The following is a 12,280-nucleotide window of genomic DNA, read 5'->3' on the forward strand; positions in this document are numbered from 1 at the left end:
TTGTAAACCGTACTTACGTGTTGTATCGGAAGACTTGTTATTTTACTTACCTGCATATGAGTTTGTTGTCTGTACTGTATTCTTTAAATAAAAAAAATAAAAAAGTGATATTTTACCAAAACCCCCCAACAGGGCTCCTAAAAAAATAAAAAAATAAAAGTGAGATATCAAAGGTCTGTTTAGACCCTTGATATTTTACCAAAACCCCCCAACAGGGCTCCTAAAAAAATTAAAAAAGTGAGACATCAAAGGTCTGTTTAGAGCCTTGATATTTTACCAAAACCCCCCAACAGGGCTCCTAAAAAAAAAATAAAAAAAAAAAAAGTGAGACATCAAAGGTCTGTTTAGACCCTTGATATTTTACCAAAACCCCCCAACAGGGCTCCTAAAAAAAAAAAAAAAAAGTGAGACATCAAAGGTCTGTTTAGACCCTTGATATTTTACCAAAACCCCTCAACAGAGCTCCTAAAAAAAAAAATAAAAAAAAAAAAAGTGAGACATCAAAGGTCTGTTTAGAGCCTTGATATTTTACCAAAACACCCCAACTGGGCTCCTAAAAAAAAAAAAAAAAAAAAAGTGAGATATCAAAGGTCTGTTTAGACCCTTGATATTTTACCAAAACCCCCCAACAGGGCTCCTAAAAAAATTAAAAAAGTGAGACATCAAAGGTCTGTTTAGACCCTTGATATTTTACCAAAACCCCCCAACAGAGCTCCTAAAAAAAAAATTAAAAAAAAAAAAGTGAGACATCAAAGGTCTGTTTAGAGCCTTGATATTTTACCAAAACCCCCCAACTGGGCTCCTAAAAAAAATTAAAAAAAAAAAGTGAGACATCAAAGGTCTGTTTAGACCCTTGATATTTTACCAAAACCCTCCAACAGGGCTCCTAAAAAAAAAAAGTGAGACATCAAAGGTCTGTTTAGACCCTTGATATTTTACCAAAACCCCCCAACAGGGCTCCTAAAAAAATAGAAAAAAATAATAAAAAATAATATTGTAAAAAATAATAAAAAAAATCTTTTTTTTTTGTAAAAAATGATAAAAATAAAAACTACCAACACCAACGTCTGCTCTACTGACACCATCCACTGCTTTGCTGATATACACACGTGTGTGTTCGTGCTCTGGGGTCACACCCTAATGCAATAGGCTATGCATACCAATGGTCCTTACTAGGACAAATAGAGAGAGAGAATATCCCCAGCAGGGACACAGGCAGCAAAAAAAAAAAAAAGAGAGCTATTTGAGAAAAGAGGAGCACGACACCAAATATATAAAATCCAAAAAGCATGTATTTGTTCATGTACATTGGAAAGGACAATCCAACGCGTTTCAGAAGTCACTGACTGAGAGATTCCCCTTCAACATAGCTTTAACCAGCTGTAAGAGTCATATGAACCATTACACTCCAATTTTCCCCCTATTGGATCTAGCACCTCTGCATACAAAACAAGTTCTTAAAACCCTGATGAATGGAGACCACCCATTGTCCCTGAAAGGCATTGGCTTATATAACTGTTAAGGTATAGCAAAACCTTTAACTTTTTTTAGTAGAGAAATTCCTAATTTTTTGGCAGAGGTTTTTACATCACGATTCCTCAGGCTGTATATTAAAGGATTAAAAAAAGGAATGATTATAGTGTAAAACACAGAAACCACTTTGTCTTGTTCTAGGCTGTAGGCAGTTGAAGGTCTGAGGTACATAAACATGACCGTTCCATAAAATATAGTCACCACCATCAAATGAGACGCACAAGTAGAGAAGGCCTTCCTGCGCCCTATGGAAGAGCGGATACGTAGGACAGATAGAAAGATGTAAAAATAGGACATGAGGATCACCAACAGAGATGAGAACTCAATAAAGCTGACAAAAGAGAAGAGGATCATTTGATTCAGTCTGGTGTCACCACAGGAAATCTCAATCAACGCAATGACGTCACAGTAGAAGTGGTGAACATATGGGCGTTCTTCACAGAAGTCCAAGTGGAAGATTGATAAGCCAGTCTCAACAAACGCATTGAGGGAGCTTCCTAAGTAGGAGAACACAAGTAGGATCAGGATGGTCTGTCTGTTCATTATTTGGAGGTAGGTCAGTGGGTGGCATATGGCCACATATCTGTCGTAGGACATGGCTGCCAGAAGAAAACACTCAGTAACTCCAAATCCAGTGTAAGACAGCATCTGAAATCCACATTCAGCTACTGATATGGACCTGTCATGTGACACAAAGTCCATCAGCATCCTTATCGTGATAGATGAAGAGTAGCAGATGTCAAGGAACGATAAGTGGCGCAAGAAATTATACATAGGAGTATGGAGTTTCCTGTCCACAGTAATGACAACCATAAGTCCCGCATTCTGAAACAGAGTTAGGGTGTATATAAAGAAGAAGAAGACAAACAAAATACGTTTTAGTTTGGTGCTTTCTGTTAATCCATCCAGTATGAACTCTGAGACAACAGTCTTGTTGTGCAGACCCATGGTTGTTAGAAGAGGTAGATGTGCTATGGGGCTATCGTACATTAGAACATTCTTGCTTGTAAGAGGAACCCCAACATAAAATAAGCTTACCTAATGAAAAGTAGTTAAAATTATATTTAAAACGTGTCACCAAACTGGGTAATTTAAACTGAACATATGATGAATAAGATGGATCGGAAGACATTACCTTTTGTAAAAAACGACAAGTCAATTTTCAACAGATCTAGAGACCTAAGGAAATGAAGTTACCGTATACATGTAGCACCCTCTAGTGTGCTAGATTGTGCATAGTTGTTAGTGTAGAAATATTTAGCCTGGCTGTGAGTAAGTAGGATCAGGATGGTCTGTCTGTTCATTATTTGGAGGTAGGTCAGTGGGTGACATATGGCCACATATCTGTCATAGGACATGGCTGCCAGAAGAAAACACTCAGTAACTCCAAATCCAGTGTAAGACAGTATCTGAAATCCACATTCAGCTACTGATATGGACAGACCTAGATACCTAAGGAATACCTTAGATCTAGAGATCTAAGGAACTGAAGTTATACATGTAGCACCCTCTAGTGTGCTAGATTGTACATAGTTGTTAGAGTAGAAACATTTAGCCTGGCTGCGAGGCCAGGCTGAGTTCAATCTGGGTCAGGGTGAGTGACACAGGGAGGCTGGATGACTCAGCAAGGAGCACCTCTGGTATCTCCCCCTACTTGCTGGAACCTTGGAGAAGCTTCCAGAAGAATGGGAGGGAGGTTAGGAGGTGCTGCCTGGAGTATTGATGAGGGCCCTAGCTAATCCCCAGAAAATGGGCTGGCAAGGGGCAGGCCACCTCATAAATACTCTTGAATCAGGCCAGCAAGGGGCAGTCAGGTGGAAGATGGAGCTAGAGTGCTGAGGAGGCTGCCGGTGGCCCTTGAGGGTGCCCCCTAGTCTGGGGAGGGGGGTGACCACGGGCCTGGGCAACTGGTGCTGGAGGGACCCTGTACAACACACAGAGGAATACTTCCTGGATGCATGGGAGCAAAGAGAGGACAGCGGGAGCAGGTCAGTAAATCCGGGGGATCTCCTGAGGAATCAGCCGGGTGGGGTGGTGAGTGTTCAGTCTGGGAGGACTGTGGAAAAAGTGTCAGTCTGGAGAGAACTGTGGAGAAGTTAGCCAGGAGAGCTAGCAGTGCCTGAAGAGGTGGTGCTGGGATCAGTAGCCACAGGGATGTCAATTCTCGGGAAGCCTCGGGTTCCTGGGCTGTTGCTCTTAAAATCTGACTTAGAGCCTTTCTTGTCAGCTTAACCATCAGTGTGCCAGTGGAGTTCTGCAAGCAAGTTAGTGCTGGAGGAAGAGAAGAAGTGTATATAGACTGTATATAGGAAAGTTGTCCTTGCAGTTGTTTGAAGTCAAGCGGGTCTCCCATAATTTCCCAATCCCCAACCAAGTTCTAATCCCTCAATAAATTACAAAAACAAAGCACTGGACTGTTTTCTGACTCTGGGTGCCTGTGAGGATGCGGTTTGACAGGCTGTGCAGGGTGGGGGATCCCAGTTCACCTGCGGCTCCTTGGGGGGTGCGCTACATTCACATTTTTTGGTTTTTCCTTTAAAAGTACAACTTGGCCCTGTCCTCTTCTTTCAAGCATTTTAAGTTGTCATTAAGGCCACCCATGCCAGACCAATATAGAATTTCAGGAGGCATAAGGACATGGAGCTGTACCCACCTTTTCTTTTTAATAATTTTTGTTTCAGTTTTTTAATAGTAGTACATAGGGACCAAAATGGTATCCTCAGCCTTAGAGTATAGAGTACAATCCTTATCATCCTCAATTGAATGTGAAGAAGCCGCTGCAGCCACTGGGAAATCAGAGATGGACTTTAGAGGAGAAGGCTTGGGAGCACAGTTGCACCATCTGCTAGTCAGCTAAGATGGTTGAAAATTTTCCCATAAACTCAGACATAAGTGCAGAAAATTCCTTGTTGGACAAAACAGAGGAGGAATCCATGCCTTAACAAAGGCATTCACACTTGCAAATTCACCCTGGGAGTGATTAACCCCAGCGAGGGTTCCCGGAAATTAGCTGTGAGTAGGCAGCATTGCTTTCAGTGGGGCTCTTGCAGCTGAGGATCTCACAGATAATCACAGCCAGGGTGTATTCACAAGTATGAAAGAGGACGTCATAGAGTGTGTGGACTCAAGAAGGGGGCAGTGATTTGGGCTATCAATTTACAATGCAAGCCACCCAAGTTAGTGTATTGTAAGCTGGCACAGTGCGTAGAACCGCCACCCTTACCCTTATGATCCACCATGCTTCACTATGCAAAGTGAGGAATTTTACACAAGGGGTACTCACAAGCCACTGCTGAAGAAGGAACAGTTAATGCCATTTGTGTCCTGGTCACTGTAGGGTAGTAGCAAGGAGGAGAAATTCTGGACCTTGCAGGGAGTCATATGGATCTGGCAGGTATACTCCTAAAGGGTTTTCAGGGACAGGATTCCATTACACAGGTATATCATGGTCCCAGACCTCTGTGGCTAACTCACTTGTTACAATATGTACCTGGGGAGCAGTGGCGTAGCGTGGGTTGTCAGCACCCGGGGCAAGGCAAGCAATGTGCGCCCCCTAACCCGCGAGATTTTAGCACTCGAGTCTCTTCCACTAGATTAGTTAAAGAAACCCTTACCCCCCTAAGCACATATATTGTTTGTTATGAAAATACTGATGTAATTAAAGTAAAATGCATCTAAATACAAGTTTGAATGACCAGCATGCCCCCTTTCAATGCAGAGAGACCAGCGTGTCCCCTTTCAATGCAGAATGACCAGCGTGCCCCCTTTCAATGCAGAGAGACCAGCGTGCCCCCTTTCAATGCAGAGAGACCAGCGTGCCCCCTTTCAATGCAGAATGACCGGCGTGCCCCCTTTCAATGCAGAATGACCGGCGTGCCCCCTTTCAATGCAGAGAGACCAGCGTGCCCCCTTTCAATGCAGAGAGACCAGCGTGCCCCCATTCAATGCATAGAGACCAGCGTGCCCCCATTCAATGCAGAGAGACCAGCATGCCCCCTTTCAATGCAGAATGACCAGCGTGCCCCCTTCAATGCAGAGAGACTTACCTGCAGCGGCGGCTTCGCCTCAGTCCCCCACGTCTCCTCGAGTCCTCCTCCTCGGCCAATGGCATGCGTTCGCCTTTTGGCCAATCAGGAAGCGCGTCTCGGACCCACTTCCTGATTGGCCAGGAGGAGCATCCGTGTGACAATAACAAATTTTCATTCGCTATTGTCACACAATGGGTGGGCTCGGGGCGCACTGCTCTGCGCCCCGGGTCCACCCTTTTTTGAAGCCTATTAGAGCCTCTGGCTCTAATCAGGTGATTAAAAAAAAAAGAAACACTTTGTGACAGCGCCAGGCTGCTGACTCACTCGTTGCTAAACTGACTGAGCGGTGAGGAGAGGCGGCATAGGCGGGGCTTGGCTTGCAAAGCCACCCCACCCTACACCAATGGACAAGTGAGGCACAGTCCAGCCCTGCCCTGACCCGCCATTTTCAGCCATAGGGCAGCCGCACTGGACATCTCCCAGCCTAGAGATGGAGGCAGCCGCAGACAGTGTGTGAACTGTGTATGTCAGAGCCAGACAGACAGAGTGACACTGCGGGTGCGCCCCCCCCCCCCCAGATGTTGCGCCCGGTGTGGCCGCCCCCCCCTGCACTCCCCACGCTATGCCACTGCTGGGGAGTGCCACAGCGAAACCCAGTGCCTACAGGTCACATTATAGGCCTGGTCCACATCTTAACAGTGCAAGTTTAGAAGATATTTACAGTACCTATAGGTACAAGTTCTAAGAGAGGGTTTACAACCTCTTTAAGTTGTCTTGTATATATTTTTATCATTTAGGTTGCATAAACATACAATAATAATCTTAATGCTCACCAGCAATCAATATTTAATTATTATTGTCTCCAAACGATGCGGCATGACTACGGCCAGATGACAGCCAACCGACAACGGATAAGCAACCAGGGTCAGGTCTGAGGGATATCGGACCACACCTAGTCTCTATAGTATTTATTTTTCCAGATCACTAAAAAATATACAGTATAGGTTATATTGGGTCAGAATGGGACTATGCGCTGGAAGCCGCCTATCTTATGCCAGGGCATAGTCCCGTTCTGACCCCATATAACCTATATATTTTTAACACATTGTTTGGAGACAATAACAATTGATAATGTATTGTTGGTGAGCATAAAGATTATTATTGTATGTTTGAGCAAACTATATGATAAAAATTAAGAAATAATATGTGACGATTGGTGTTGGCACTACCTTAGAAAATAGTGTGTACTGCCACAATTGGCGTGAAATAAAATAAATGAATTACAGTGACCTACAAATACCAGAGTGTCACCAAAAAGATGTGAGTGAAAATATCCGAATAAAAATTATAAAGACACAAGTGTTTATTCATATATATCCAAAAAAATTATTATATAAACACCCACAAAATTATATAAACACCCACAAACCATGTGGTGGTATGTGCAAATAACAAAATATATATGATGATCCACGTGCATAAAAAGATAGATCCCAAAAACACAAGTGTATTATCAGGTTACAGATACCCGATAAAAATGCCACACATAATGTGATTAGTGGGAATTATTGAAAAAATAATAAAGTCCAAGAATGGCCACCAGGTGGCGTTTTCAGTGATACAACCTGTACAATGGTTATGCGGGGGGTCTCTTCTCCGTGGCAGGGGAGTAGCTCTGAGCCGGTGGCGGATGCCCTGTATAGGAGGAGTTGTCTTCCTTTTGGAGTCACCGCCTGCGTTACCCAAAACCTTCCTAATGGCTGTCCAGCGGCAGGGTTCTCTCAGGATCCAGAAGATGCACTGGAGTAATAAGGTCCGTGTGTTAGCTCCTTGCACAAAGCAGTTCAATCAGTGTACAAACAGAACCTACTGATTGAACTGCTTTGTGCAAGGAGCTAACACACGGGGGCAGACTGATCACTGTGATAGCCAATCAAATGGAATTGGACTAGGGGCTCTTAGCTCTCAGCACAAGGGGAGATAAGCAAATAGGCAGCCCCATGTAAAAAAAAACAAAAAACAGTCCATTGGGGGCGCATATTTGCGTATGGTCAGTGTAAAGGGGTAAAACCAGATCTGATTATACAGATTGATAGTAAAAACATTACAATCATAGTCGGTTAAAGACTCTCTTGGGATGTACAAAAAAATCTCTGTGGGTTACAGAATTTATTGATGTTCTAGACTCCTAATTCAAAGATACAATAATGTCATTAGCGTATGTATTATAACAATCACCCACTATTTTATCAACTCCTCTCTCTCTCAGCATTTGCAATGACAATATTGTAAGTTGGTCTACGTGTTTTGCGGGGTCATCCGCTTCATCAAGACCATGTGTATTACACAGAATTTATGATTAAATAGAACAAACTCTGCCTTAAATATGTATGTGGTGATTGTAGCCATATTAGTGCACTTGCGACAGAGACAATTGAGTAGTGTCCGTGATACTTTATTTATCTGCACTAACATGCAATTTTTCAGGACAAACTTTCGGGGTATGTCCTCTTCATCAAGGTCCAAGCAGTACTGATTCATAAAATTTTTAGCAGAATGGTAAAAAAAAAAAAAAAACATAATGGCTCCTTTCACACAGTCCACTGTCCGGTGCAGACCGTTCTCTGCTCGGCGGGGATCGATCCGCCAATTTTTTTGTTTTTTGTTTTTCTGACTACTAGAGCACCTCTTTCAGGACTTCCTTGCTGTGGTAAAGAAGGGGTGGGAGGACTTCTGAGATCTGAGATGCTGAAAATAAGATTGAAGAGCTACTGAGTGAGCACTAAGTAGCTCCATTTTGCTACGGGGCTCCTGATGTGTAGGGATGTCCCTGGTATTAATGGTTACCAGTGCAAACGGGGATGGTTCTACTGAGCAGGGACACAGGCAGAAATAAAAACCTGACAGAAGGTCTAGCCATCCCACACTCTATCAATGTTTATTTATATAGCAAAGAATGTCTGTACAATAATTGGTTGCATGCAAGTGGATGTGGATATCATATATGTCCTCTGCAGTTTTTTTGATTTGCTATAATTATTAATTTTTGGCTGCATTTTTGGGAATGCTTTAATTCATAATTTTAGGTTGCATTTTAGAATTGCTATAATAATTTTAGGTTGCAGTTTGGGATTGCTTTAATTAATGATTTTAGGTTGTATTTTTAGAATTGCTATAAATAATCATTTTAGGGTTGCATTTTTGGAATGCTACAATTATTAATTATAGGTTGCAATTTTGGGATTGCTTTAATTAATAATTTTAGGTTGCCTTTTTTTTAGAATATCATTATTAATAATTTTAGGTTGCATTTTTGGAATGCTATAATTAATAATTTTTGGTTGGAATTTTGGAATTGCTTTAATTAATAATTTTAGGTTACATTTTTTGAATGGATTTCATTATTAATTTTAGGCTGCATTTTTGGAATTGCTATAATTATTATTTTAGGTTGCATTTTATTTTTCACATTTGTTTAACTAGATGGTCTTTTTTCAGTCTGACTAACTATGTAACTAATCTTTGTGATTGCTATATCTAATTTTTGGCCAATCCCATAACCTCATCTATACAACCTATATCATTTCTTTTTTATTGCGATTGTTGTCTGTATTACCTGTTCTTTGATGGTTTCCTCACTAAGCATCTCTGTATTGGTGCTATTCTGGGTGTTTGCTTGCTAATTGGACTAATTACATGATGGCATTATACATAGTAAGTAAAAATTCAGTAGTTTTATATTTAAAGGAAAACCATAAGGGACTTATTATTAGGGGAGCAGATGGCAGGTCTGTCACCTCAGAGAATTAGGTTTTTAATTTGCAAACAATTTGCTAAACAATGATGAGATTAATAGTTAAATAAAGGGAAATTCTCATCTTAAGCTTTTCACTGTTGGAGTCTTTTTGTTTTTTGTACATTTTTTACCCCCAAAACATTATATGTTCTGAAAGCAGAGAACCCATAAAATAAAAACATAGTAGTTCTTAAACTTGTACATTTTTTTACATCACAGAATATTACCATAGTTGTTTATCAAATCTATAATTTCAGTAAAAAATATATTGAAATTAATTGAATGCACACAATTATAATATGTATATACTGTATAAATGTCCAATTTTTTTTGTAAAATATAAAAGATGGGGCGAGTAAATATATACCAATTTTGTGGTTGTGCGACGCTGTACCCAAATAAAATTGATGTCCTTTTTTGTCCCACAAATAGAGCTTTCTTTTGGTTGTATTTGATCATCTGTGTGTTTTTAATTTTTTGCGCTATAAACAAAAAAAAGGAGACAATTCTGAAAAAAAAAAATATATATATATATTTTTTGCTTTCTTCTATATAACATTCCCATAAAAAGTTTTTTCATAATTTTAGGCCAATTTGTATTCTGCTACATATTATTGGTAAAAAAAATCACAATAAGTGTATATTGATTCCTTTGCGCAAAAGTTATCGCGTCTACAAACTATGGGAAAGATTTATGTAATTTTTATTTATTTATTTTGTTTATACTAGTAATGGCGGCGACCTGCGATTTTTAGTGGAACTGCGACATTGCGGCGGACAGAACGGACCCCTAACTGACATTGTTGACACTTTTGGGGGGACCAGTGACATTTATACAGTAATCAGTGCTAAAAATATGCACTGTCACTGTAATAATGACACTGGCAGGAAAGGGGTTAACACCAGGGGCGCTCAAAGGGTTAAATGTGTCCCTAGGGGGTGTTTTCTAACTGTGTGTGGGATGGGCTTTCTGCATGAAGACAGAGACCTGTTGTGTGACTCACCATCACTGGGAGTGAAAGACAGATACTGTACTTAATGGACACTGAGAAAATGGTTTGGATAACTTCAAATGGGAGAGTAATATTTATCAACAATATCTCTCAAGAAATATGAAGATTTGATCCCACTTTACACTGTGAGACCTATAGCCTGTTGCCATGAAGTCTGTGACACCTAAATAATTAAAGCAATGCTTTAGATGTGTATTCCATGTACTTCAATGTAGGAGATGGACAGACTGTCACTGGCAGACAATTTCATCTGCATAGGATAATGTAATCAGGCAACCTCTGACCTGTGTGTGGTAATCTGATCAGGAGGGGGAGGTCCATGCTGTATATAAATTCTGTGTGACTGTTCAATAAACAGAGATTCCAGTAGAAGCTAAGTTGTTTGCTAGCTTTGTATGGGGCGGCTGGGAATATCTGATATCTATGTTTACGACTGGGAGGAAGCCGTATACTGACGGAAGTCCACAAGTACAGTGTGGGTCGCGGTTCTATTACATTGGTGGCAAACAGTTGGATGCTTCCTGCAGTCTGGGACATCCATACCTCCACTGGGATCCAAGGTCCGGATAGCAGAAGAGGAGAAGTACAGATATCAGCCGCCATGGAAGAGGAATTCGGAGGGAGGTTACGTGAGATGCGGATACGGCACAGGGGATCAGTGTCAGAGAAGGTCCTGCTAGGCTGGCATGATGTAATCCGCTGGGATCACAGGAAGGAAGCACTAGCCCGTGAGCACCAGGGAAAAATCCTTTCCTTCCCTCAAGGAAAGGTACTAGTCCCAGTACGAAGTTTGAATGGTATTTTTGGGGAGACAACCGCACAAGGAATGGAAAGCTGAGTTAAGCAGGCTGGTCCAGGTGGAGATGCTGTTGGACGAGAGCTACAGAGCCCTCCACTGGTATGTAACCCAAGTGTGCCTAACGGAAGGCTTTTGCTACGGCGGCCTGGGACTGTCATTAGAAAGGCTGTCCAAGGAAGCCGACTTTGGGAGCGATTTGGAGTGGTGGTTAGAGGAAATTGAGGATTACAGAGAAGAGATCCTGAACATCTCGGAAGTGTTCTGGGCACTGGCCATCATGACTCATTGACTGGCTCCCCCTGTAGCCAACCGCGCCCCCACTAGCGGTCCTGTGAAATAACGTAAAGTTATGTTGTTTCACAAAAGAGAGAGCCGACCTGCCGCAGTATATGTACTGCTGGCAGTCGGCAAGTGGTTAAAAGAATTAAAATACTGACATCACACACAGTATTATGCATATACAAGCAATGCACAACCAATAATAATCAAGAAGGTATTTCGCAATTGGATCACCATCAAGAAAAACCTCAAAAAACTTTTTTAACAGATAGAAATAACCAATGAGATAATTTCAACTTATCTCATAGGTTATCCCTATCTTTTATCTTTATCTATAATTTCTATCTTCTAATCTTTTTATATTAGAAGAGGAAGAAGATGGTGCTCTATTCTTCTACGTGTTTCCCATCATAGCCTCATCAGGAAGAAGAAGATGGTGCTCTGTTCTTCAACACGTTTCCCATCATAGCCTCATCAGGAAGAAGAAGATGGTGCTCTGTTCTTCAACACGTTTCCCATCATAGCCTCATCAGGAGGAAGAAGATGGTGCTCTGTTCTTCAACACGTTTCCCATCATAGCCTCATCAGGAGGAAGAAGATGGTGCTCTGTTCTACGTGTTTCTCATCATAGCCTCATCAGGAAGATGCCATGGAGGAATACATTGCAGAAATCTGAAAACATTCAAAGTGAAATTGTTGAATAAGGAAATTTTGCACTTCATATAGATGATAATAATAATCATAAATAGTAAAATCACTAATAAACACATACTGTGCTGTAAACCAGGGATCCCCAACCCCCCGGTTGGGGATCGCTGCTGGCCCGTGGCCT

At 41.4% G+C, this 12,280-nt stretch overlaps 1 protein-coding gene across 1 annotated transcript; it reads right to left on the minus strand.

The window, feature by feature from the left end:
* Positions 1 to 1,518: 1,518 nt before the first annotated feature.
* LOC309559585 (olfactory receptor 5AR1-like) lies at positions 1,519 to 2,481 on the minus strand (the record flags this gene model as incomplete). The annotated part of the gene is made up of 1 exon (XM_082262907.1): positions 1,519 to 2,481. The coding sequence occupies one exon, from the start codon at positions 2,479 to 2,481 to the stop codon at positions 1,519 to 1,521; it is 963 nt and encodes a 320-aa protein (XP_082119033.1).
* Positions 2,482 to 12,280: the final 9,799 nt, after the last annotated feature.

This window comes from Pelophylax lessonae (genome assembly GCF_965119305.1).
Source record: "Pelophylax lessonae genome assembly, chromosome: 1".
NCBI classification, from domain to species: domain Eukaryota; kingdom Metazoa; phylum Chordata; class Amphibia; order Anura; family Ranidae; genus Pelophylax; species Pelophylax lessonae.